This window comes from Pseudopodoces humilis, chromosome 6 (genome assembly GCF_049639895.1).
Source record: "Pseudopodoces humilis isolate 2021_Gansu_Grassland_sample_001 chromosome 6, ASM4963989v1, whole genome shotgun sequence".
Lineage (NCBI taxonomy): Eukaryota > Metazoa > Chordata > Aves > Passeriformes > Paridae > Pseudopodoces > Pseudopodoces humilis.
The window spans coordinates 50,616,144-50,641,962 of NC_142205.1; the positions used below are offsets into that span (position 1 = coordinate 50,616,144).

General features: G+C 40.0%; 1 protein-coding gene across 2 annotated transcripts in view; it reads left to right on the forward strand.

Annotated features, from left to right (window-relative positions):
* UNC5C (unc-5 netrin receptor C) overlaps positions 1–25,819 on the forward strand; it is a 247,683-nt gene that overhangs the window by 157,553 nt on the left and 64,311 nt on the right. For both annotated transcript variants that reach the window (XM_014259438.2, XM_005517472.3), the window contains exon 3: positions 16,957–17,100. In XM_014259438.2, coding sequence (XP_014114913.1) covers positions 16,957–17,100 — 144 coding nt within the window. The remainder of the gene's footprint in view (positions 1–16,956; positions 17,101–25,819) is intronic.

Sequence of the window (25,819 nt, forward strand, 5' to 3'; positions counted from 1 at the left end):
TGCAGGAGAAATACTTTAAAAAAAAAAAAAGGTCATGTTACTTAATACATCTTCAGGGTTTTTCTTTCCATGGGAGCCCAGGGGAATGAAGATGGGCAAACAGAAGGACACCTATGACCAGGTTAATTTTTTAAGTTTTCATGAACATCACCATTTAGAAACATGAAAGTTTTTCACTACAGGTGAAATATTTGTTCTTTTTTCTCAAAAATCTCATTGTGGGAACACTTGGTAAACCTATAAAGGAAATTGCATGCTACAAGTGTAAAAAGCAAACCTTTAAAAGAGAAACATCTAAATATTTCAGAGGACAAATATTTTGCATAATAAACATCATCAATTATATGCAAATGAGAACCATTATCAATTAAAGATAGTATCATCTACTGGAGTTCAGTGAGGGGAAGAGGGTGTCAAAAGCTGTGCATGTCAGATTATTAGCACAAGAGCCACAAACTTAGTTGCGCTAATAGCCTGTTAAAATGAAACTGTCATCAAAATCCAAATTTGTCATTCAGCCTGGTTGTTGCCAGAATATTGGTTAATGCATGTCACAGCTGCAGTGTTTGTGCACCTTCCTGTAGGCAAGTTTGGAATCTAGGGCTCATAGCACATAAGTGGTATAGAAATGGGCAAAAAAATTAATTAATTGTGGTAAAATAGTACTTACTTTAAACCAGTGGAAGCTCAGGAAAATATATTGGCTGCAGATTAAGCTGCAGAAAAAAATTGCAGGAGACAGTGACTGTGAGGGTTCATTCCAGCACACAGAGAAGGAGATATCAGCTTGGCAGCTTGCACCAGCCAGGCTGGCAAAGCCCTTGGACTCTATTACTTTTGAGACTATTTTGGTTCCTTTTGCTATTTTTGTCTAGCTAGTGCAGTTGTAACCTAGGGCACAGAAGTAAAGACTGAGCTGCTCAGAGAGTGATGTAAGGATCCCTCTAGGTCCAAACCTACACTGCTGCTGTTTCTGCCTCCTGACTTGTGGTTAGAGAGGCAAGAGAAACTTCCCACAAACCAGATTAGGTCTAGACTTCCCATAGGTAACCTGGGGCTCAAAGGGATCTGACTTACACAGTGTTTCTGAATGGTCAGTCTTGTAATCCCAGCAACTGAAAACTGTGTGCTTTCTTCTTTCCTGGCATTTCACTCTTCCTAAGGTCTGCTCTGCCTGCCTATGAAAAGAGGACCATGCTGAAGAGATCTGCTTCTGCTGCTGTGTTTGAACCAGGCTTTCAATTCTTGGCATAGACAAGCAAAGCAAAGGCAAACAGACAATAAAATATGAGAGGAAAAGAGTAAAGGTCACTTGTGCTTTCCTTTCTAAAGGACGAGTAATCAGGAAGAAAGTGAACTAAAATACAGGTGTGATGCTAGTAGTACATCATCTTGGGATTGTAAATGATGCATGAAAGAGAGAAATAGGTTTTGATTTGCAAAAGATTATGTGTTCATGGACTTTGAGCTTGTGCCCAGGAATGAAATCTATGTAGAGATGATGAACTCTTCTTATAAGGCAAATTTGTTTCTGTCATTGAGAAGACCAGAGAAAGCAGCACAGCAATAGCAATGGCACACAAGGTGGAATTTGAGTGCAGCCAAACCTCTCATTGAAGAGAGCTGTTAGATTGAAATGTTGAATATATTAAGAAATTTTAACTTTTAAGGGAGAAAAATAAATATTCCTGTAATTTTTCTCGGTATCTTTTTCTTTGTGAAAGAGAGAAGGTACAAAATAAGAGTAATAGTTATATATACTTTGCACTCTGGAGTATTTTTAAACAGTGGGTAAAGCATTGCAAAGAACATGCACAGGGACTCTGTGGGAGTTGTTGCCTTCTGGTTGGAGAGGATGAGAACCATAATAGTGACAGGGTGTTCTAGTACCACTTTATTTAATTAAATTAGCCTGAAGAGAGAGCCTTGCAAAATATTTTACACTGATTGAGTCTGAGAAACCTGAGGCTTTACACGGAAGATCATTACATTCTGTTTTTAAATCCTCAGACTCACTGGAATTTTTCTTCTTTATGCAAAAAGCTAGGGGTTTTCATAAAAAAAGTCAAATGGGTGCTTTGGAAATGTCTAGTGCAAATCTTTGACTCTTTCATTTCCTATGTATGTGAAATACAAGGCAGGGCATTGTCTTTTTTATGGCTTTATGTCTCTGGAATATTTTTCCATTAATGTAGAAAAGAATAAGAATACTGGTTTTAAAAAACAAAGATGAGAGTTCTTTTGAGAGAACACATTTGATTTTACGGCTGACTGTCATAAAAGATAACAGCAACAAAAATAAAAGGAGCCCTGCAGAACTGATGCTTTTGGGGGCAAGAAAATCCTGTTTTTACAGGGCAGGAAGTTCAATAGCATCAATAATTGTTAGAGCAATTCGTGCATGTTTTCCAAATTACTGTACCTCTGAAACTGACTGTGGCAAAATATTTTTTTTTTACAGGGAGGTTGGTAAAACACTGAACCAGGTTGCTCAGAGAGGTGATGGATGCCCCATCCCTGGAAACTTTCATGGCTGGGCTGGATGGGGCTCTGAGCAACCTGATCTGGTTAAAGATGTCTCTGCTCATTGCATGGCATTTGGACAAGATGACCTTGAAGCTCCCTTCAAACTCACCCCATTCTCTGATTCTGTGATTTTATTTTGTATGTGTGCTTTTATGGAGAACTATTTTCCAAGACACACACACCCATTCTGCACTGGTGGGAGAATTGTGACTATATAGAAAATCAGTGTCTTGCACCCCTTTCATTTGTTGAGAGGGATTTAATGCTGCTGTATCAAACCCCACATCCCAGTGATGTACAAGAGAAAAGCAGAAAAAAATCTGGAGCTTTTTTTTGTCTTTCCAGTTTACATATGCATTGTGATATTTTCCCCTTGACTATTGAGGTAAAATGGTCTATAAACTCCCTCCCTGCCCTCTGCAATGCCAGGGACATATTCCTCTTCTCTCTCCTTCAAGCAAGGAGAAAATGTTTGTGATTCTTTAAGTGCTAATTAAATAGACATATTGGGCAATTCACCCAGCATTATTGTTTGCCCACACTGTCTGTCTTCTTTGGCTGGGATGCACAGGGAGAGGAGATCTTGGGGAGTTTGCTGATGACCCCCTCCTTTTGTCTGATTAAGAGAGTTTATCAAACCACACGTGGAGTGGACAAACATGCACTTGTTTTTAGAGAGAAACCTGGCTTCTTTTTTCCAGTTTCTTTACACAGCCACCACTGAGATTCTGACACCTATCTCCCACCATTACCTTTCCTAATTAGTAAAGTATTTCTGGATGACTTGCAGATTCAGCAAAAGGAGACTGAGCTTTTGACGTAGGGTCAGCATTGATCTGGCAAATAGGATTTTGTTACCTTAAGCAATGGGTTTGGCAGCCTGTCGAGGGAGTAGGTACCCAGCTAGCCAAGTCTTTCATAAATCACCCTCTCAACAGAAAGATCAAGGATTGACATCTGCCCTTTTGCCTTTAAAACAGCTCTTACAGGATCCTGCAACTATGACAGCAGTGGGGAAACCTTCACAGTCACTGTGCTCTTCTGGTACCATGTAGAGAGGCAGGAAAATCACTTCCAGCACAAATTGCTCTGTTGCTTCATCTTCTTGTTTGTGTGTACATCTCATGAAAGCCATTTGTTTTGGTGTTTGTCACACCACATATTAAAAGGCTGCATTGCCCTAATGTCAAAAGTCATTGTTTAAGCTGGGAGTTCTGATTATACAGCAAAGATCATCATACAACCTCTCATTTTGAGAAGTTGCATTCATTAGTCTTAGTATTTTTCATAAAAAAGAAAAACTGTTATTTCTTAGTATTGCATACCCTTGAATAACAGTGTTGAAGAACTTAATTTGGCAGCCCAAATACAAAATTTCAGTTCCCCCAATCCCCAAGTAAGCAGAGCTCAGGGAGAGATGTGGAGGGATAATGTTTTACTCATTTCTTTTACCCCTAGATCTTCCTTTCCTTAGACCTACTTTCTTTCTCTGCACATTTTTTTCACTTAATCTCTTTTTGCATTTTGACATGCTGCAGCTTCCTAATTCTCTGTATTATTATTTAAGAATCCAAAGGATAAGGAAAAAGCTATTTTTTTTAGAAAATGTGGCCAGTGTCCCCATTAACTTCACAAAACATATAGCAAGTGGTGCAGAATGCTGCAGTTAGACTTAGCCTGCAATATTTTGATTCCCTGGGGTAGAAAACCTTGGGGTTATGTTAGTAAGAGTAGCCACACATCATAAATAAGGATTGCTTTCATTCTGCCATTGTCAGAAGTAATTTTATTTTTTGTTTATCATTTGATCAAATCCATTACAGACATCAAGCACCTATATGCAAAATTATTATTTCTCAGCAAAGTATTGCCAATTTTCAGCTCTGCTCCTTCAATACTCTGCCCTAATCCAGCTCGTCTCATGGAAATTTAAGAATGTGTCTTGAGTATCTCTTCCCAAATGCTCCCCAAATGCAATTAATAGTTTTGAGTTGTGAGATAGAATTGGTACTGCAATCTTCCTTTTTCTTCTGTAATTTGAAGACTGCTCTCTCTCTGGAAGGTTGCTGCAAGTCAAACATGCTTATGTATATATGGTCTGAAAGGCTGCAGGTGGTGCTGAAAGAAGAACACAACTCTGTTTCTCCAAAGAACTGGAACTGTCTGGGGAAATACAGGCTCTTTATGTCCATAAAACATATGAAGAAACCCATGGGTATTTTCCTACTTGAAATTTAAGTTGCAGACATTTTTTGCTGTCACTTGGGCCACCTTCTTTCTGCCTGTCACTCCCTGTGGCCTGACAGACAGCTCTCCTGGGGAAGAGGAGCCCTGTGCCCATCACTGCTGCAAGAGAAGTTCTCTCTTCTCACAGGTTGCATCTTCAAAATCAGCTGCTGGGAACGTGGTTTCCTCTCACCCAGATCAAGGGAATACCCAACAACAAAGCTGCTGCAGACAGTGTTTTCAAGCAGACAAAGTTTGCACTTTTATCTTGAGTAATTAGTATATTTGGATAGAAAAAAATTGCCATTTTGGAAGCTTCAGAAGAAACACTGAGAGGCAAAGAATCACCATTTTCTAGGATACACATTTAAAATAGTGGGTTTTTTTTTGTTGAAGTGAGTGGAGAAATTACTAAGGTCAGGACACACCTGAAGAAGGGAAATAAACTTTTGTAAGCAAGTAAGACCACTGGACCTTCTGGAAGTAAATCTTATAGGCAATAGCAAGACTCCTCCTAAGCCCATGGAGATTTTATTTTTCTTTAGAGGACTGCAAAAGACTTGAGGGTTTTTGAGTTAAACTCAACTGAGTGTAGGATTCACTTACAATATGTGCATAAACATATCAATAATTTTTTTATTTAATCAAACTGTTTTATGTGGGGGTTTTGTCCCTCTAAGCCTTTGACCAGATCTTAGACCAAGAAATCTTTTTTTGTGTGTTCAAAGCCATTGGGACTTGCCTGTCCTTCTGCTGCTGCTTTCCTTTCCAGCAGCTTTTTCCCTGTGGGGCTGTGTGCCCAGGCACCTTTGCAGGCAGCAGCAGTGGACATCATGAACCCTCTGCCCTCCTGTTGCTAAGCTGACTGGGGCAGGTTCTCCCAGCCCTGCTCTATCCTTCAGGGTACTCAGTCATGCTAACAGAGGGCCCAGAAGGAGCTACTCTTCCTGAAAATTTATCCCTCTCATGCTCCTCCTCTGAGTAATGATGGGCCCATGGAAAGGGTCATTTGCCCATTCCAGATTTTCTGTATATTCACCATGTATCTGTGCAAATGGCTCAGTGTCTCTGGTTTACCTCTGCAAAGTGCTTTGGGACCAAAAGATAAAAGCTTTAGGATATTTATTCATTTCTTATTGCAGCATTAACTTCCTATCTGCAGCTGTTTGCCTAATTGTCCTGGAGGTTTCCTGTGGGCTTCTAGAAAAACAAATCTGAGACAGGAAATAAAGTTACTTAAAATAATTAGAAGAAGAATATGGATGCTTAGTGCATTCATCTGAAGCATTTGAGGACACCCTCCTGAATATTTCCAGCCAAGGTTTTTCTTCATCATCAAATTCTCCTCCAAGTTTTCCTTCATCAAACCCTTTGTTACAAACTCGTAATCCCATTAATTCCTCAAAAGACATCATCTGACATCAGTCCACCCACCACAGCTTCAGACTAGCCACAACTTTGCACAGCAATACTTCCTATTTCCATCCACCTCCCTCAGCTCCTTTTGAGGCCTTTGTGTGGGATCTGGAGCCCCTGTGGCGAGGGTGGTCTGATGCCTGAAAGGCTCATAAATGTGGTCTTGATTTGGAACTGAGTCCCAAAGCTCAGTCTCCATCCTGCACCCACAGACCTAAATGGAAAACAGCTGCTTCTTAGATACAGTAATGCCAGAAAATAAGAGCATGGTGGAAAAGAAGAGAGAGCCAAGGTCTTGTTTGCTGTCAAACAAAAGTGCTGCAGTTAGTAGCACCCTGGCAGGAACACTTGCATCCTATAAGTGTGGGGTTTTTTTCAGTTAATTAAATATGAGAATGAGTAGGATTAGTAGAGCTGTAATTTCTTCGCAAAAATACCTGGAAATACTCAGGGAAATGGAAGGTAAAAATTATACCTTACTTTTTCTTCTATGCAAACAAGTTATAGTCTGGTGCAGCCAGATGATCTGGCTGTAGTATAACACTCTAGAGACACTGGGGTCTTAATGACTGTGCTAAACATTGTGTTTTCCAGACTCCCTTGATGTCTATCTAAGCTTGTGCCTCAGTTACCTGAGTGCTATCTTCTATGTTTTCCTCTATTAGCTAGTTAGGCAGAGAAATCATTAGCTGAAGAATTCCTATTCCTTAAAACCCTTAAAATTACATTAGAGAAATCCTTTCCTTTTAAAATATTTTTATGGATTTTTTTTTTTTTTAGGAAAGAAAAGCATTTGTACGGAGCAAAGCTTTGCACATAGATCAGATTTAGCAAGGCTTTTTTTGCTATGCAGGTAGGGTGCCAAATCATCGCTAATGTTGAAGGGAAAGAGAGGTGCCTGTCACACACAGCTCTGACCCATACAGGATCTAATTTTGTGCTGCCTTTGCAGGTTCACTGCCTGTATTCATTTTGTCATTCCCATGCATTCCCAATTTGTACATAAATGAGCAGCATGATGTGGTACCAGCAGAGCTGCCATTCACCTGCAAGGTTACGTACACCTCTTTCTCCTCAGGTTTTGTTGCAACTCCTTTCACAATTCCTCATAATTTCTCATCCCCTTCATACTTTGATTGTAAGAGCAGAAAGTGAGTCTTTTTTTCAGACTCTTCTGTGTCTTCTATTCCCTGAATACAAATCTTTAGGCCCTTGCAGCCTCTTCTATTTTTTGCTCCCAGGTTTTGATTCAAAGAGTATCTTGGTTGGTTGATTGCAGTTTTTGGGTTCCTAGTGACTTGTATAATTATGTTTTTGTAATAAGTATGGACGCTGCACCTGAGTTGGTTGCTGCACCCTACTCTAAAAAGGAGTAAGGACTGCCAGCCCTGAGGAGCAGCAATGCCTAGAAATAGATCAGGTTTGCTCTGGGGTTAAGTTTAGTGCTTTTGTTTTTCAACTACAGTGGAAGCCAGTATTGGAATTCAGAGTGGTGGGTACCTAGAAGAGAAAGTAAAAGGAGGCCTGTAGACTTACAGGGATACTTTGATGGCATTTACTTACATAATTTAAAAGGCCTTGGTTTCATGTCTAAGTCACGCGGATCTGCAGAGGAACTTGCTCGAGCCATCGGTGCCCCCCTCTAGCTGAGGAGTGTCATGAGCTGCGCTGTACCCAGAAACGTGCACACCAAAGGACTTCTGTGACCACCAGGCTGCCTTTCTGCACGCCTTCCTGCCATGATTCCTTTGTTCACTACAGACTAAGAAAAACCTCCTGGTGTTCGGGAGCTGGTGTTTTGACTGCTGCCCTGGCACAACCCTGAAAACATGCTGGGTGGGGGAGCAGACAGTAAATTCCCAGAGCTTCATCTCTGTCTGGAGAAAGTCACTTCACTTGACAGCACAGTGGACAAAGCTGCTTTGAAAGCAGCTGCTAGCCTTTTTCTTCCATTCTTTTTAAGGGTTTTTTTTTGTTGTTTTTTTTTTTTTTTCAAAATACCTGGGTCAGCTGTGAAATGTCATCCCCAGCATGCAGAACAATGGCAAAAAATGATGGGGGTCTTAAACTTCTCCCACAGCCTGCTGTTCCTGCACGCTGCAGACTGAAAAAAATAGGAAAACAACTGCTGAGGAGGCTCCCCAGTGACCCCTTGTGTCACACTGAAACTGTCCTTGTTCCCACAATAGCTGCACCAGCCACTGAACTGTGTCATTGTATCAAGTTCACAGAAATAAGGCATTTTCACGTTGTCTCTGCTTCTCAAAACCATGCAGAGTGGATGTAGAACATACATACATACATGTGCAGATACATATTTTATATCTGTAACATATGTAAGTTGATAAGTCAGTAAAATAAACAACTTGATGTATATTTTTATATATAAATTTACACACAAACACATTCATATCCCTGCCCCCTCTACACTATGAAAAGGGAATGTAAACATGCTGTTCAAAATTCAGATGTTCTCAGTTGGTTTCCCAGATGTTTGAAGTTCAATAGATTTCTTTTTTTTGTTGTTTTTTCATAATTTCCTCTACTTCTTCTTGTGAAGTGCTAAACAATCATTACTTCTTTTTGCCTGCACATTGAGATTCATCTGTAGGCTCTAAACTGCCTCAAAAGTGCTTCAATTTTGCATGAGCACTAAGCTGGGGACTGGGAAGCATTACCCACTGCTGAAGACCCAGATCATTAAAAAGAGCATGTGAATCCTCTGAACCAGAAATAAAAAGTGCACAGATTTTCTTTGTGAAATCTCAATTGCTGCTTTAAGTAACACATGAACCATTGGCATGTTTTTTTCCTGGCCCCTGAAAAAAACTAAACCAACATCTTTTCTCAGCTGCATGTTCCTCACATCAAAAGAAGGGAAGATTGGGCTATGACCCAAGAGCAGGAGCTGCTAAGAGCTCATACTCCTGCTTTTCTCTGTGGACAATCTGTCTTCTTTCCACCCCCTGTAAGTAGCACCAGCCAGGCAAGGAATTATTTGGGGATTTCCACCTGGGGTTTCTTGGTATCAGGACGGCTTTTAGATCAAGATGCTTCTAGTCACATTTGTTTCTGCTCCTAGACTTCAGCCTCTGTGAGTTCAGAAATTATGATGCCCGTTGTTAAATGTAAATATATATTTATAGGGAGGTTTTCTTTGGAGTTCTGCTACACTGGAGCTTATTGCTTTCGTTCCAGGAAAAAGGGAAAAAGAATGTGGCAGCTGTAGGCACATATTATTGTATGTGGAAGAGAGCAATGAATTTTGGAGCAATTTGTACATATTTGCAAAAACTGCTGTCAACCAGAAAATAGCCTTCATTAAAAAACAAAGGGGGAGGTGGTTTTCTTTTATCTCTGAATGGTTTGTAGGCTGAGAACAAGCAATCCAATGCTGTTCTAAGGTATTAAACAGCAGTAGTTCATGGGTGATGTAAAGCACTCAGCTGCTGAGATTGGCTGGGGAGGAGATAGCAGAGGGGCTATTTTACCTTCTTCAAGGGGACAAACCCACAGGGCTGTACTGCCCAGCCCCAGCATGCTGGCAGGGACCAGGGCACAGTTTGTTTTCCAGCAGCATCCAAGAACTCTGTTTTGAAATCTCCTCTGCATCTTATACAACTTGGTCCTTCAGTTGTTTATGCGAAAAGAACAAAAACTCCTTGTTTTCATGGGAAAAAACAAAACCCAAACAGAATTCATGTTCTTTAATTCCAGTTCAAAGTAAAATCCCTCTGAAGACAGTCCTTTATAAAATTTGTGTAAGTCAGTCAGTTAAAAAATATTAGAAGATCTGGGATTTTAGCTTAACTCAGTACCATTAGGTGGTAATTGATAACATAGGTAGGTGATGCAAACCAGTGCAAAATTGACATGGGTTTTAAAGCAATCTTGATTTTATTATGCTGTTGCCTTCACCTGTGTTAATTTGAGTTCTGAATGCATCTTTTTCCTAAAGAGAAAGTTATGAAGAGACCAAAAATAGCTGGAAGCCTTTAATTTGAATATTTAAGCTAATATTTGTGGAAAATTGTTTGTGATCTTCACACAGTTATTTCATATTGCCAGCCAGCCTCAATTTACGTAAAAGCAGTATATTGAGACAAAACCAGGTGTAGGTAGTCACAGTGTGAAGGATTACTGGGTGCAAAAGCTGTTTACTCTTTTAAACCATCTCTGGATATCTAGCTGTCTATCTGTCGTTTGTTAAGATTACAGGTACTCTATATAGAAAATAAGCTATAGGCAAAGTGTGCCATTCTGCAATCATCTCAGTCCCATTATGGTGCACAGAATGCATTTTTCTCAGCAAGAACTTTAATATTTGAAGTCATTCTTCTTGTGCATAACCTATTTATTCATTTTTAAACATCAAATTCTATAGCTTAAGTACTTTGATATATTTGAGTGGAATAACTCTCTGACTGTGAGGGATCCATCTCTGCAAGAAGGTAAATAAATTTAAAATCCTGCATAGCACTGATTTTTATCTTTTTTTTTTACCTTTGTAAAAATAAATTCACTTCACCAAGTAAAGAAAACAGATACAGGGTTTTTATAGCACCTGTGATGAACAATTAAATAAATTGGACAGGTCATTTCAGACTATCTGTAAGTAAAAAGATCAGAATTCTTGATTTTGGTCACTTATAATCTGCCATTAAAAGTAAAAGGACAAAGGACTGCAGAAAAAGAAACCAATCTGTTTCTCTTTTATTAAATCTGTTTACAGTCATACCACTTTGACTCATGGTCTTGTCCTCTTTCATGAGGCACAAAACTATGCTACTGTTTTAAGTGGGTTTTTTGGTGAGGCTCTGTTTGAAATCTTGAGACAAATGAGGAGTATGAGGAATATAACTTGATTCTGAAGCAGCATGTGTTTCATAGGTGTGCAGAGGAGCCCCCCTACCCCAGAGCTGTTTTGCTGCTGGCTCCCCCAAGCCTCTACTACACCAAACAGAAACACTTTCCCTGCCCTCTGTGTCCCCACTAAGCAGTGGGAAGGGAGATCTGGGGTCTCACCCACTTGGGGGAACCTGGTCCTGTCTAAGCAGGGAGAGAACCAGCAGCACAAAATATCAGATTAGTGAGGATGGTGTGAGAGCTGACTTTCCAAAACTGAATGTGTAAAGGGTTTTAAGTTACCTCTGTGAAAATGGGGTATATTTCCATACTTATTGGCAGTGGCTGTGATATACCTGCCATCTATATGCAGGTATTACTGTAATGTCTTTTTTCCAGACCAGTAGGTCATAAAGTTCCATCTCCTTGAGAAATGTGTTCTTTGGTGTATGTGATTACTAATTAATGAAATACCTTTTGGGCAAATGAAAGCACAAAGGCACAGAAACTGTTTGAACTACTTACAGAGAAAATAAACTAAGTATCTATGCAGTTTTTTTAGAGTTTGTAAATGCAGTTCAGTCTTGCGACTAAATAGTTCCTGTTTACTGTTCTGCCAGAGGGTTCAAACACATACCAATGTATCACTTTCACCAAAATTGCTCTATCAAAGTCCCAAGGAGTATTTTCACCAGTCTTGGGTATTAATATCAAATACCAAACAGTTATGACAGCCAAAATACATCAATAGTTTCTTGGCAGAATGATGCCCCGTGAGGTGTAGGTCTTAACTCTGTGACCTAGACTGACTCCAGGCTGAATAATTACATTTGATTAATTGATAATAATTTTCTGTTTTCTGATGTTTATGGTGGTCATTTATTGTCTTGTGCAGTCTCATTTGGTCAGAGAACCCTGAGACATTTTTGTTTCCCCAGAAAGAAATTAATCTGATCAGAAAATCTGTTTCTTTTAAAATCACTGGGAAATTTGTGTTACTTCAGGATGCAATATGGAACCCATGAGTTATAACTGTATAATACATATATTATATATTATATATTATATATTATATATTATATATTATATATTATATATTATATATTACATATTAGATATTAGATATTAGATATTAGATATTAGATATTAGATATTAGATATTTTATATTTTATATTTTATATTTTATATTTTATATTTTATATTTTATATTTTATATTTTATATTTTTTATATATATATAATAACAATAATCTGCCATAATATCTACAATTGCATTGCATTTGCATACATTAAAAAAGATAATATTTGTGCCTCTGAAGACCAGGTATCTACCTCACAGTTTGTGTAGCCAGCTAAGTTAAGCACTTGGGGACCATGTGTATGAAGTGCATTTTTGCTTGATTGTGTTTCTAGGATACAGCTACAATAAAAGACCATGCATATAGGGCATGATTCTCTCTTTTACACTTCCTTTTGCTCAATAAGGGGTAGTAACTTGACTTTTGATGTACACCATGAGCTGGTGCCTCTCCCCATGCTTACTGAGCTGCACACATTAGCAGTAGGCAGAATGAGCAAGGTTTCTTCCACCTTTTGCCTCTCACTGGCCATTAATCCCTCATAACATGCAAATACAGAAATATATACAGTTCTAGTTCCTTCCTACCCCCTTTCAGAGTCTGAGTTGTATTAATCCCAGAAACACATTTATTTTATTGAAATGAATGAGCTGTGCTATTAAGTAGGCAAAAATTGTGATTTATGGACAATTTCTTAATTCACTGTACTGGGATGTAGTTGCAGACCAGTTATGACAAATGTCATGAGCCCTCTTTGCTGTTATCCTCCAACCTGAACTGGACAGAAAACTACTGGGCCAAAAGAAGTGGTTGTCATGCTTTAGGTCCAGCTGGCGACTGAGCCTCACCCAGCCACTCCTTTCCTCCCTACCCTGGTGGGATGGGGCTGAGAATCCAACAGGTAAAAGTGAGGTTGAGCTTAATAAAGAAACAAGAAACTGCACAAACAAAGCAAAACAAAGAATTTATTCAATGCTTGGTAGGCAGGTGTTCCCAGGAAAGCACGGCTCCATCACAGGTAACTTGGCAGGAAAAATACCACCACTCTGAACATCTTCCTTGTTCTTCTTTCAGCTTTATATGCTGAGCATGTCATCATATGGTCAGGGATATCCTTTTGGTCAGCACTTTGTGGGTTTAGAGAAGGAACCTGTCAAGCATTCTAGCTGCCCACATTGCTGTTATTTCCCTTCAGCTATGTTTGTTATTGCATTGCTTGAAATAGGAAGATCCTGACTTCTTGTGGGTTGCTCCACCATCTAAGTGATGATTATGTAATTCTGGATATGTGCAGCTTACACAAGTGTTCAAAAAACCCCCGTGCTTATGCTGTGCATCTTCACTTGCTGTATAGTTTAGCCATGTGAAGAACTAGACTGAAAAATTCAATATATTTCTAAAGAAGGAAGTAAGGTAGATTTACTCTCTGTGAGAAGATGACATTTTATTACTTAGCACAGTGGCAAAGTAGAATTGGCCAGTACGAGGTAGGTTGTATGGTGCATACACTATTACTAATTTCTCAGTCTGTCTTGTTCTAAGTATATTTGGGCAAAATACAGGGGCTCATTTTATAAAGCAACTTCTAATTTTGCTCTCAGAGATTGTGTACTCACCCATAATCAAGCAATTTGATAAACAATTGCCTGAATAAGATGTGCAGCACATCACATTGTCTCGAAATATTGAGACATGGGTTTTTCAGCTTTTTTTTCCTTTTTCCTTTTTGTTTATTTTTTTGGGTTTTTTGTTTGATTTTTTTCTTGTTTTTTGTTGGTTTTGTTTTTTTTTTGTCTTTTCCATTCCTCTAGCTAGTGTTCTTTGGTGTAGAAGCAGGTCCAGCAGAGATAAGACAAAGATCTCTGTTTGAAGTCATCATGCAAGGGTTTTCCTGCACTCAGTGCCCCCATGAGATGGATAAGCAATACACTCCTGAATGAAAGCAGAGTGTGCCAGCTCCTCTGTGAATTCTGATGTACAGCAGTGTGTCAGCTGGTAACAAGGCAGTTGCTATCTGAGATATCTCAGCAAAATGCAGTTTTTACAATATGACCTAGAAAGGGATTTTCTGTTTGGTGTGATGTTGGAATGTGCTAGCAGAAGGAATAAGATTGTAAATTGGTACAACAAGGGAAACATGTTTCCTTGTGCTTGCCCCAAGGTCTGAGGGTGGGTGTATTTCAGCTGGTGAGGGTTTTCTCCTAAATCAGTGTGGCTGTTTGTGCAATAAGATGCCAGTGGGTTGTGCTGGGAAGCAGCAGTGGAATCAAATCTCTGAGTTCTGGCCATGGATCCTTATATCCCAGAAGATCTTGTGGCACCACCAACTGGTTTGATACATTTTGAACTCTAGGAAAAATAGTTTACCTTAGAGATCAAGACATGATGATGCTTTTTGCTTGTACGCAGAAAGAGGTAGAATTTATTTGCTATGGAAAGAAGGTGTGCATCTCTTTGGTCGTGGCACAACTGTTGATACTACTCAAAAAACAAATTTAAAAAAATTTGTATAATCTGAAACCTGTCAGTACTTCACAACTGTCCCACACACATTACCAGGAGTAGCTTGTTATTTTGAATTAGAAAGCATCTCAGGAGATCAGAGATTAAAAGTTCTGCTGGTGCATTCATAGGGAGCAGCTATTTGTCATATAGTTTTGTATCTTTCACAGACAATCAGAAAATGGCATTTGTGTCCTGAATGTTAAGGCTATTTCATAATCATTATTAACCGGTATGGTCATGATGAGTACGCTTGTTTTGGCCCTTGGGTGACAAAGTTCATTGCTCCATCAAGCTCTGTCATAATCAGCCTTATTATAAAAACATAATATTGTAACCTTCAAAAGCTCCCTGGGCTAGTGCAATAAAAACTGTGGGAATGAGCTGAAGTAATCTTTAGGCTAACAGCAGTTGCACTGGGAAAATATAACAATTTTTATGCATGTAATGTACATGCTCCCTCCCACCCTCCTCATGCTCTTCTCACCAGGACAAAAGCTGTCCCTCAGACCCCTCTTGTAAACAAATTAGCTCATCAAAGCAGAATAAGTTTATAACACAATATTCACTGCATATCAAATGCCCATGCACTGCTTTGATTTCCATTCTTTGGAGTGCTGTTGCCATATTTTGAGTATTTCATTTCAAGGAGAAGAGCTATTAAGTGTTTCCCCCAAAGAAGCTGATTATTCAATGGCTAAAGATGTCAAGGATAATGAAATAAAAAGGGAGCTAGGCTGTGATAGTCTCTAGCAGGAAAATGCATCTCATTAGAAGGCATTCCCACCAGGGAAGTCTGTGGTGTTACATGCCTTAATTCCTTTCTGCTGCTAGGTTGTTTCCCAAGTTTGGGATGCAGGCAGCATGCAGCCGCAGTGACAGTGCACAACTGTGTGCAAACAGTAATTAATCGTTGGCTCCCTGAATGGAGCCTCTGTGAGGCTGGAGGCAAATCAAAGGCCTGGCCTGGCTTCCAGTGCTTGAGGAACATGCCATGCTGTACAGTTGGGAACATTCATGTTATGAATATCCCCTTGTAAGCTGTGTGGCAGGAGGCTGAGGGTAGCTGGCCTCCGCAGGCTCAAGTCTGTGCTCAGCAGAAGGACCTGCCCTTTGGTGTTTGGTGATGGGGACAAACTGTGCATACTCTGATCCAAGGATAATTCAGTTCAGTTTCCTGGCAGTTCTGGAAAGAAAAAGAAAATCACTGTACAAAAGATTTGTATGTGAATTTATGTATTCAAGGCTGTTTGCAAGAGTATGTTTTTGAAATGACAATGGTGTTCTCTACAGGCAGACATACATTAGAAATTTGTCGATACTTGGGCATCATCAGCAGAGACCAAATATGCTGAGAAATGCTGTAAACACTTTCTACCAACGCCACCCAGTAATTAAGAGCCTTTTGGCCAGGGAGTGCATTTGGAAGCAGAGAAGGGGGTTGTGTCAGTGTGAAACACAGTGGTTGTCATTGGAGGATCTACACATTTTGCCCACGATCCTCATAGTGGTGTCTGAGACACCGCAAAATTTCCTTGCACTTAAAAGCAGCAAAACAGCTTCCCCAGAGAGAGCACTGTGTGGGAAATGTGGGCAAATCTCGGTCTGCTTGGAAGGATGGCAAGTGGGTCACTGTCCTCATGGGTGCAACTGTGGGTTTGGGGGAGGGCTGTGCTGAGGTGGGTTATAAAGGGCAGGGCCAGAGAGAATGTCAGGCACTGAATTGTGTTTCACTGTGTTACAAAATCCTGTAAAAAATATCCCAGTATCTGCAGCATATATGACAGCAGTAGGGCCCATCTTGCAGCTTGCAATAGCCACAGTGCAGCACATGTGCTCATCACTACAAAGTATCAGGACATTTTCTGCCATCCTAAAATCCATTTTCCTGAGCAGCTCAGTGTCACAGAACAGCACCTCTCCCTGTGCTGTGTCTGTCTAGCAAAAAGAGAAGAAGTACAAAAGGGCTAAGGAAGTCATATAAATTGAATGATTATGTGGTTTTATGATATATCAAAATAAAGCTGGTCTGGAATGTCCCTTGACTTAACTTGTCCTAGAGATGTGGTACAATTTAAATTAGCTGAGGTGCAGTTCCTCCAATTTGTCTAAAATACATGCTGTATGTGATAAAAGTCAAAATCTCAGCAATTAGTTTTTCACTCACCCACATCTCTCATTATGCAGATAAAGTGGGAGTTTCTTTCCTTTCCCATCCTTATGACAGTCTGTGTTGCTGAGTAGATATTTGTAGAGAGCTGTAAGGTCTCCCAGCAACTTTGCAAGCAGATTTCTGCAACTACACTCATTTTCTGTCCATCAGCAAGCCCAACACTGACCAGTGTTCCTTGCACCCTGACAGGTCTGATTGTCCGGGAGGTCAGCATCGAGATTTCCCGCCAGCAGGTGGAGGAGCTCTTCGGGCCGGAGGATTACTGGTGCCAGTGCGTTGCCTGGAGCTCCGCAGGCACCACCAAGAGCCGGAAAGCCTACGTCCGCATTGCATGTGAGTGCTCGGGTGTGCAGCTTGGGGAGGTGGTGGTTAGGTGAGGAGAAGTGCAATCTCTGCCATTTCAGGGAGATGTCTCGTTCCCAGCCCCTTAGGCTCTGTATTGTGCAGTTATTGATGCATGCTGAAACTGAGGCCTTCAGAAATATCCACGAGGGTTTCAGTTTCTTCTCAAGAGCTAAACATCATTCTCCTGCATGTGGCATCAAAAACAGTATTTATTGAGTACAGCAGTTTTATGTCCCAATGAAAGTGCCTGAAGCTAATGTGTAGGAACCTTAACAAAGCAAGCCGTGGAAAGAGGCGATAGCTGTTCTTTTCACAGAACCACAGAATGGTCAAGTCTGGGAAGCACCTTTGGAGGTTATCCAAACCTTTGATCCAACCTTTGGCTCAAGCTGGGCCACGTAGAGCCAATTACCCATGACCAAATGCCTTTTGAATATCTCCAACAAAGGAGACCCCACCACCTGTCTAGGCAACCTATGCCACTTCTTTGTCACCCTCACAATGAGAAAGTATTGCCTGGTGTTCAGAGTGAACTTTCTGTGTTTCATCTTTCCATTGCCTCTAGTCCCATCATTGGGCTCCATTGAAAAGAGCCTGGCTATGTCTTTGTTGCCCTCTCCCATCTGGTGTTTATACACATGGATCCCTCTAAGCCTTCCCCTCTCTGGGATGAGCAGTCCCGGCTCTCTTGGCTTTTTCTTGTAGCAGAGATGCTGCTGTCATCTTTGTGCCCTTTGCTGGGCTACTGGCTCCACTATGTTCATGTGTCTCTTGTACTGGGGAGCCCAGAACTGGTCTCAGCACTCCCCATGTGACCTCACAAGGGCTGAATTGAGGGACAGGATCAGCTCCCTCACCTGTGGTCAATACTTTTTCTCTAACACAGCATTCATTAGCCTTATTTGCTAACATTTGCTACATTTCTGATTTACTGTCAACTTGGTGTCCACCAGAACACCCAGGCTCTTTTCTGTAAAGCTGAAAATATGTATCACTGCAGTCAGACAATAGAGCTGCTGTTCTTTAGCAAAGAAAAAAGTGTATGTTTAGCATATCATGTGATCAGATTGGTAATATGAGTTTGAAAGTGGTCATCTCATCATTGTAGTATTTCATCATTGTTATTCATGGCTACTAGCCTCAGTATTTATTTGGAACCATTCCCATCTTAGACCCCAAGAACACAGGGCAACCAGTTCCCTGAAAAGAGATCTTCATTTGACTGTACAAATATTTAATGTTCATTAATTTTCAAAGAGGTGCTTTTCTTTGTAATAGAGTAGACACACTGGGGACTCCCATTTCTCTTTCACATGATGAAATACTGTTCCATATAATAGGAACAAAATACATCATCTAGAATTGCCTTTCTTCCACTGCTTTCACCTCAGCAAAAACACATTTTGTGAGAAAAGGTCATTGGAAGCTGGATTTGCAGCTTACTTATATTTCCTGCACTGTGCCTAACAATTTATAATGGGATAAGAGAATTCTTCCAGCCAAATAAACCTTTTCACAGACACTTTGGAGAAAGGACTCTCTGTCATTATAACTCTCCATTAAGGGCTTGATTCTCCTTCAGTTCTTGAGAAACTACTACTTGGTTAAATCCTCAAAGAGGAGGTACCTTCTGTATAAACATCCAGATACAAATCTCAGAGGTGCTATTTAAATACCCATTTTTGAATGCTTTTAGTCCAAGTAAAATAGAATATAGGGACCTGTATTTTTAAGAATAGGCCTACCCTCAGAGAAGAATTTCCCCAGGGCTAAGGGGAATTAAAATTACTGTACAAGACAGTCTTCCTGCAAAAGCAGAAATGCCATTACATGTGTGCATATTGCTTTCCCGTGGCAGGAAGCTTTTCAAAACTTTGAGGATTTTCCTTTTTTGTACTGAAACAAAAGAGAGTGATTTCAATTCTTTCTTTCTTCCAAACAGTCAGCACTTCAGAGAGGCTTAGCAATGTTTGAACAGGTTTTTTAGATTATGACTCTGCAGTCATGTCCTACCAGGTAGCCCTTGACAGATGACCATTAAATTAACACAGTTTGGAAGTATTTTTTAGATACTTAAGTGAATTTTACTTGATATTTAAGTAACTTTTGTGTCCTGGCATACCTGTGCACCTAATTTCTATGTAACACATAATCATTATGTGTCAATGCAAGTTATTTCATATCAACTGACATTTCTTCCCAGGTGTCCACATTTCTATTGAAGGTGCTCATAATACAGAGCTTGCTTGTTTTTCTTACTATATTCTGGAAAGAGGGGAAGAATCAGTTCAGTGATTTTTCCAGAGTTTCAGTGGCTTTTTTTTTTTTTTCTCCCGGAAAAGTCAAATTAAATAAACACCAGGGAGTTTTTGAGGCCTGTAACTCAAATGTGGCTTTGTATTTTACTGAAGTTTTTTTAACCTCTTGTCCCTGAATTTGGGGTTCTTGGACAGTTATGACACAGGCAAGTCATTTAGACTCCTTGGGATTAAGGGCTGAAGTACGAGTCCTTCAATCCGTGGATTTTAAACCAGCAGCAAAAGCACATTCTTTGCAAAACTGTCCATGCACAGATTTCTAAAAATTTGTCAAGTAACTCTAACCTACTTTTTGGGAACTCAGGAAGATGATATGGGGAATATGCCTTACTTTCTGATGTCATTGGTCTGTGAGACAACTGTTTTAAACTCAGAGCTTTAAACTCAGTGTTTTAAACTCAGTTGCACCAACGCGCATCTGTACTCACAGCTTTGACTTCTTAAAACTGACTCTGCACTGGCAATATAATAGTAGTGTCACAATAAACTTTCAGCACAGCTGGTTAAGTATTCTGGTGGCTCCACAGTGTGCCATGAGGCTGGGATAACAATGTAGGTTCTGTGCAGTGCTTATTAATCCAGGAAATCAAAGATGTCCAAATCTTAAGAGGGACAGAAGAGTCCATCTCTCCACATCAGTCTTATAGCGGCTTATTTGTCACCAGTGCAGTCTTCCCTCTTAATTGGCACAAGAGTGAGCTTTGACACCTTTAGGAAAGGTGAGGGGCCAATGGAGCATGTAAGCTGCTTAAGTGGAATTATTTGTCTTAATACCCGAACCTGACGATTTTATCTTGACAGGTACAACTGTAGCATAACTAGCCATATCTAGCACATTCAGAAAAGCTTTTCTCCTTTTTCTCTCTCTCTCTCCTCATCTCCCTCTCCTCTCTTCTCTCCCTCTTTCTCCCTCTCCCTGTTCATTTCCATCTCCTTTTGTCCTTATCTGCTTTCTGGTTTTTCTCCCTTATGCCCTTACATTTTATTCTGGAATTATTGTGTCCTCTCAAGGGCTGGAGCTGCACTCCATTAAAACAAACAAACAGAAAAATAGCACCCAGCATCACTGTTCACTGAGCGTGTAATAGAATTAACTGAAAAGTAATTTGAAAGTGTGAAAAATGTGCATCCTGGAAAAGCAGCTTGTGTTTGTTTAATACAGGGTCAGGCATGTGTCAGAAAGTACATAACAACCTGGTCAATGAAAGTTCTCTGTGAAAATCAATTGCAACATTGCTTTGACCAAGAGCTTCAGTTATTCAGGAGTGATCTATAAATATGGACTAAAGATGCTGCTGGTTTTCAAAGGTTGCCCATGCTGGCAGTACAGACAGGAAAAGAGCCTGAGTTTAAAGACAACATTCCAGCTTCCCTAAGTGTTCAGGATCATGCCTATGCTGGGAAATTACTCCCTTCTGTGCAGGCTGTGTCTGCAAAGGCATGTTTTTCCTGTGTCATGGAATTCATTGTCCTGGGGCATTGGTCCCCCCATGAGAGCAGAGCTGAGCATTTCATCCTCTTAAACCAGCAGATTTCTTGAGATTAATTTTCACTTTGCCGTTTCAGATATATCAGCAACCTAAAAAAGTAGTGACACCTAATGTATGTATCTTGGTGGAGCTGGAAAGATAGAATAAATTTTCTGAGATATTTGCCTAAGAAAGTGCTAAAACACATTCCCTATTTATTCACACTTGTCTGTTTTACTCTAGGCAAATCCTATGAGGAGCCTTAGAAGTCACTAATATGTTTTGATACAGTTTTCCTGCTCAATTAAAAAATTTTCCTGTCGTGGAAGGAGAAAGGAAGGAGGGATTTTGGGCAGCTTTACCTTTGGCTGTGAAAAATGCAACCAAATATAAAGTTTCAATGTGAATTTTCTGTAACAGAGCTGATGTCATTGAGCAAATAAAACCTAACAGGGCAAAATTCCTGTTAAAACAATGAATGAGATCTGAACGTGTGTAACCAAAACTAGAGTTAAACCCACTGGAACATACATCTGATAAAGACTAAACAATAGCTGCAGGATTTGACCTAATTTTTAGATCAGATAATAAAGGGGTGGCTAAGACAAATTGCTTTGAGCCCTTGTGCATAGAGCAACCTCACTTTTCATTTGCACCACTTTGGTGTTGCTGTAGCTTCACTGACTGTTAACCCATGCTCTCCTTGAGAAAATACGGTAAAAACTGAAGCCCTTAAATATGTTTCCATGTTTTTGTTTTGTTAAGCATCTTTGATAAAATAGAAGCTTTTTCTGTAATTTCTATTACCTGATATTTTTTGGTGTAATGGATGTGAATAGTTATTTCTTTTCTTTTATTTATTATCCTAAAATCAGAATTAAAAAAAAACAAAAATAAAAAAAATTAAAAAGCCCTGATGTAGTAAAGAACTGTACTCGTTAATATTTTTAATAATTTTGTACTATAGTTTCCCATGTACTTATCTGAAAGCCTTTATTCTCCCAGACATTTTATTCAAAGGCATGCAATTAATATATGTATGTCAGATCCTGTATACTGATGAGATAAATGCAGTACAGAAAAATAGATTGGTTCATCTCTACTTACAAGGGGTTTGCATTTATGCAAAGAAGCAGATATGAAAAAACAACCACATATTCTTTACTGACACTTGTTTATCTCACCTTTTGGTGCTGGGGCCCATGCTCCATGGCACATGGCTGCAGTGCCTTTTACCCCTCTCTTCACATACCTGATCCAAGCAGAGCTGTGAGGACACATTCTGTGGCTACTAAAGCATTATAGCCCTTTGCAATAGGAACAAAGTTGGGTGGATGTTGAGATAAGCAGGGGGAGCTAGGAAGGTCAACAATTGAAAATTTTAATGGGAAGGTACATCCAGGATACCCAGTATTAAAAAAATACCATAAAAATGTGGTCTGTGTACCTTGGCAAATGCGTATGAGAGTTAGCAGAGATAGGACCTTAATTCCTTCCTTCCTTGTGTACCATTTAAGTTGCTACTAATCAATATCTGCTGCTTGGAGTTAATAAAGGGTGACTGAGGCACGTGGTCTTGAGCTGAGATTACTGAAGGACAGCAGACTACAGAAAGAGCAGCAGAGAGGTTAACTGTGCATTTAGCATATTCAGTCCTGCCTACCTCTCTGCTGGTGCTCCTGAAAAGCATGCTTCTGTACCACTTCCCACTTAACAGGTATGACCACTCCCAAATTTAAGAATGCAGTTGCAAAAGTAATAAATAGAAATTACATTGCATTGTACCAAAAAGCCAAGACTATGAATTAGTGTGGACTTGATGTTAGCATTGCTTAAGAAACAAAAGGAAACTCCTTTACTGAATTTATTTTAATTTAATCTCTCTGTAGGAGCTTTGAAAATATTCTACCTACACTGTCATTCCTAATAAATTGCCATCTTTCAGTACAGGCTGATTAGGGCCTTAGTGCTGATAGATCCAGCCAGGAAGCTAACAAACTTTTGCTTGTATTTTAGCAGTGACCACACAGCTGTGTGAGTTAGGTTAGTGTATCAGAAGAGCAACAACAAAACAGCACTTATATAGAGTTTTCAATTTTAGTGTTTCAGAGTCTTTTAAATTTAATTCTACGTATAAATTGTAATGTACACCTGATGTTTCCAATCCAATGTCTTTAGTACCTTTAGCACATCTGCCATGTAAAAAGTCACCTGTCAAGGTTAGGTCATTTGAATATTACATTTAGATTTATTTTAAAAACAAGAACTTAGGAGTCCATCTTCAATCACCAAATAAAATAATGAATAGAGTTAAGTTTATAAGTTGGTTTTCAGGTTACAACTTGAAGGTTACAGTTTACAACAACAAAGCTTACAACAAAATATTGAGCTACCAAGCAGAAATAGAAGGGGAGGAGATCAGTGTGATCAGTGTACACCTGGGAACCCATCTGTTCAGTGAATTCTTGACAAAGTTTGTTTACTTGTATTTCTTATAGTTGTTTCAATACCAAATGTGTTGAGTGGGTCATTCTTTATAATAGCACAGCCCACATGGAAGCTTTGTTGCACAAAACTGTTTAGTCTTACCAACACCTGTCTGAATTAGCTTGGAGCTAAAGAGACAAAGCGAAAAAATAGTTTTTTAGCAGATCTGTAAGGAGTGAGTCTCCAGAGTCTTCAGGGTATAGTGTTATCCCCAGCTGGCTGAAGATGCCATTGGCAGGATGAGGGCTGGCCAGTCTGCACCTCCCATTTGCTCAGGCTGAAAATACAAAGGAAATAAAAGAGGAGAGAAGGTCCTGGGTTCATGCAGATTGTAGCCTGGCAAGCGGAGGGTGTTCCTCACCTCATTCTGTAGCTCAGGTCAGTGGATAGAACAGCCTGCACCCCCAAAACAAGGTGTGCACTTCCAAGAAGCTCCTGCAGTCCCTCGGCTGTTCGGCATGGAAGCTCCTGCTGCTTCCTGGCTAGGTGGGGTGTCAGCCTTACTGCCAGGGCCACCAGAGGGCTAAAGAAAAGCTCAGCCCAAGCCACGAGCTGCCAGGCATCTTTGGAAAGGTGGAAGTTCCACCATTCAGGATGTTCCTCTCCAGAATGAGAAGGTGGCTGTGTCAGCCTCGTGGTGATGCAGCATTTGTCTTTTAAGGACTGGCCAGAAGTGAAACAGCCCCTGCAGAAAAGGAAAGAGTAGCACAGAGTTGTGTATTGAGCATTAAGGGAGATTTTTGAGGTGTTGACCTATTTCCTCAGTCTTCAGCTCCAGCTGCTGAAGCGTGGGCCAGCCGAGAGCACAACCCTGTCCAGCTGCAATCCCACTCCATGAGCAGAGGTGCTCTGGAGGAGGGCAGGAGGCTTTGATCAAGGCCCAGTGTGCAGCTGATACAGCAGGGGACTCCGCAGGGCAAGACACCACACTTAGAAAAGCCATTGACAGAGATTGCAGAGGGATCCCCTGGGTTACAGACTGATGACACCCCTGTGGCTGTCTCACTGGAAATCTGGTTTGATCTAATTAATCAAACACAGAGCTGCAACAGCACAAGAACAAAATGGGGAAAAAAAGAGGTTTTTGTACCTAACCTTTCCATTGCTTTCCCACCAGTGTGATTGATCCCCACACAAAGGTCATAGACTCAGCTGTGAACAGAAAAGCAAGGCCAAAGTATGCCTGACAGGGCAGGGTTTCTTACATTTAGATTTGCAATTCAGTCTTTTATGGCTTTTTTTGAAGAGAAAAGGTGTTTCAACTCTATCCACATTGTGGAAAGTGATGGAAGAGACCAGGTTTACAATATTAGTCATGTTTCTTGAACTAAGAATCAGCCATCCAAGTCTGGGAACAAATGTACTGAGATGTGTTTTCACAAGCATGTGGATTCTCTTTCACTTTGTAGAACATCAGTAGCATTTTACCACTCTTTTTCCACAATTATTTTTCTGTTTGGGTGTTATTATTAGACCAGGTAAAATTTAAACAGACCTGAACCTTGCCTCTTGAGAACACTCTCAAGGGAAGGAGGTAGGTTTGAAATCTTACATGTCACATACCAATCCTCTTATAAGAGTTAAATTATACCAAGCCATACTCACTTTAGTGTTTTAATTGTATTTTTTGCTTATGATACATTTGTTTTTATGTAGATGGCTGTGTATCCTTACCTATGTAAAGGAAGCTATCTTCTGTATGGAAATACATGTTTTTTGTGGAGATCTTTTCACATTATTAAGCCTTTGTTTCTCTGAAAGCACACATTGAACATATTTCTCCCAGTGGCCATAGTTAATATGACAGTTGTATAGAAAAGAAATCTGGGGTTTTTGCTCTTTGTGCTCTTAAAGCTTGCTCATATTTTTAGATTGTTTGTTATAGGAAAGTTGACGTTGAAGTTGCTTGAAGGAGAAGAGAGTCTTAAAGGTCTACCAAGGGCAGAAATCCATCTTTCCCTGACAGTAATGCTGCCTTGTTCTGTTCGTCTGGTTTGCATCTAATTCCTGGCTGACAAGTGTCCGTTTTTCATGCTCATTCATTAGTCACCCTTGCATTAGCACCGTGGTGAAGCGCCTGGTCTGCCTCTTATCACATTTCTCAGCAATGATAAAAGATATCCTTATAGTTTTACCCACCCACACATCACTGTAAAACCCAGAACAACTGTGATAAAATATATTTGATTAAAAAAAAAATAATAGGGTAGTTCTTTGCTCTTCCTTAGAAGCTGACAGGTAGAAGAGGAAGTGGGGAAATGACATGACTTCCTGTATAATCTATTACCTTTGGCAGGCAAAAATGCAACTCCTGAGTGTTTTGTAAGATAAGAATGCATTAAACATATAATGAAATAATTTAGCAGTGCATCAGAAATGAGATCTAATGCCCCTTTGTCCAAAAAGCATAGCAATTTATAAGTAAAGTTAAGG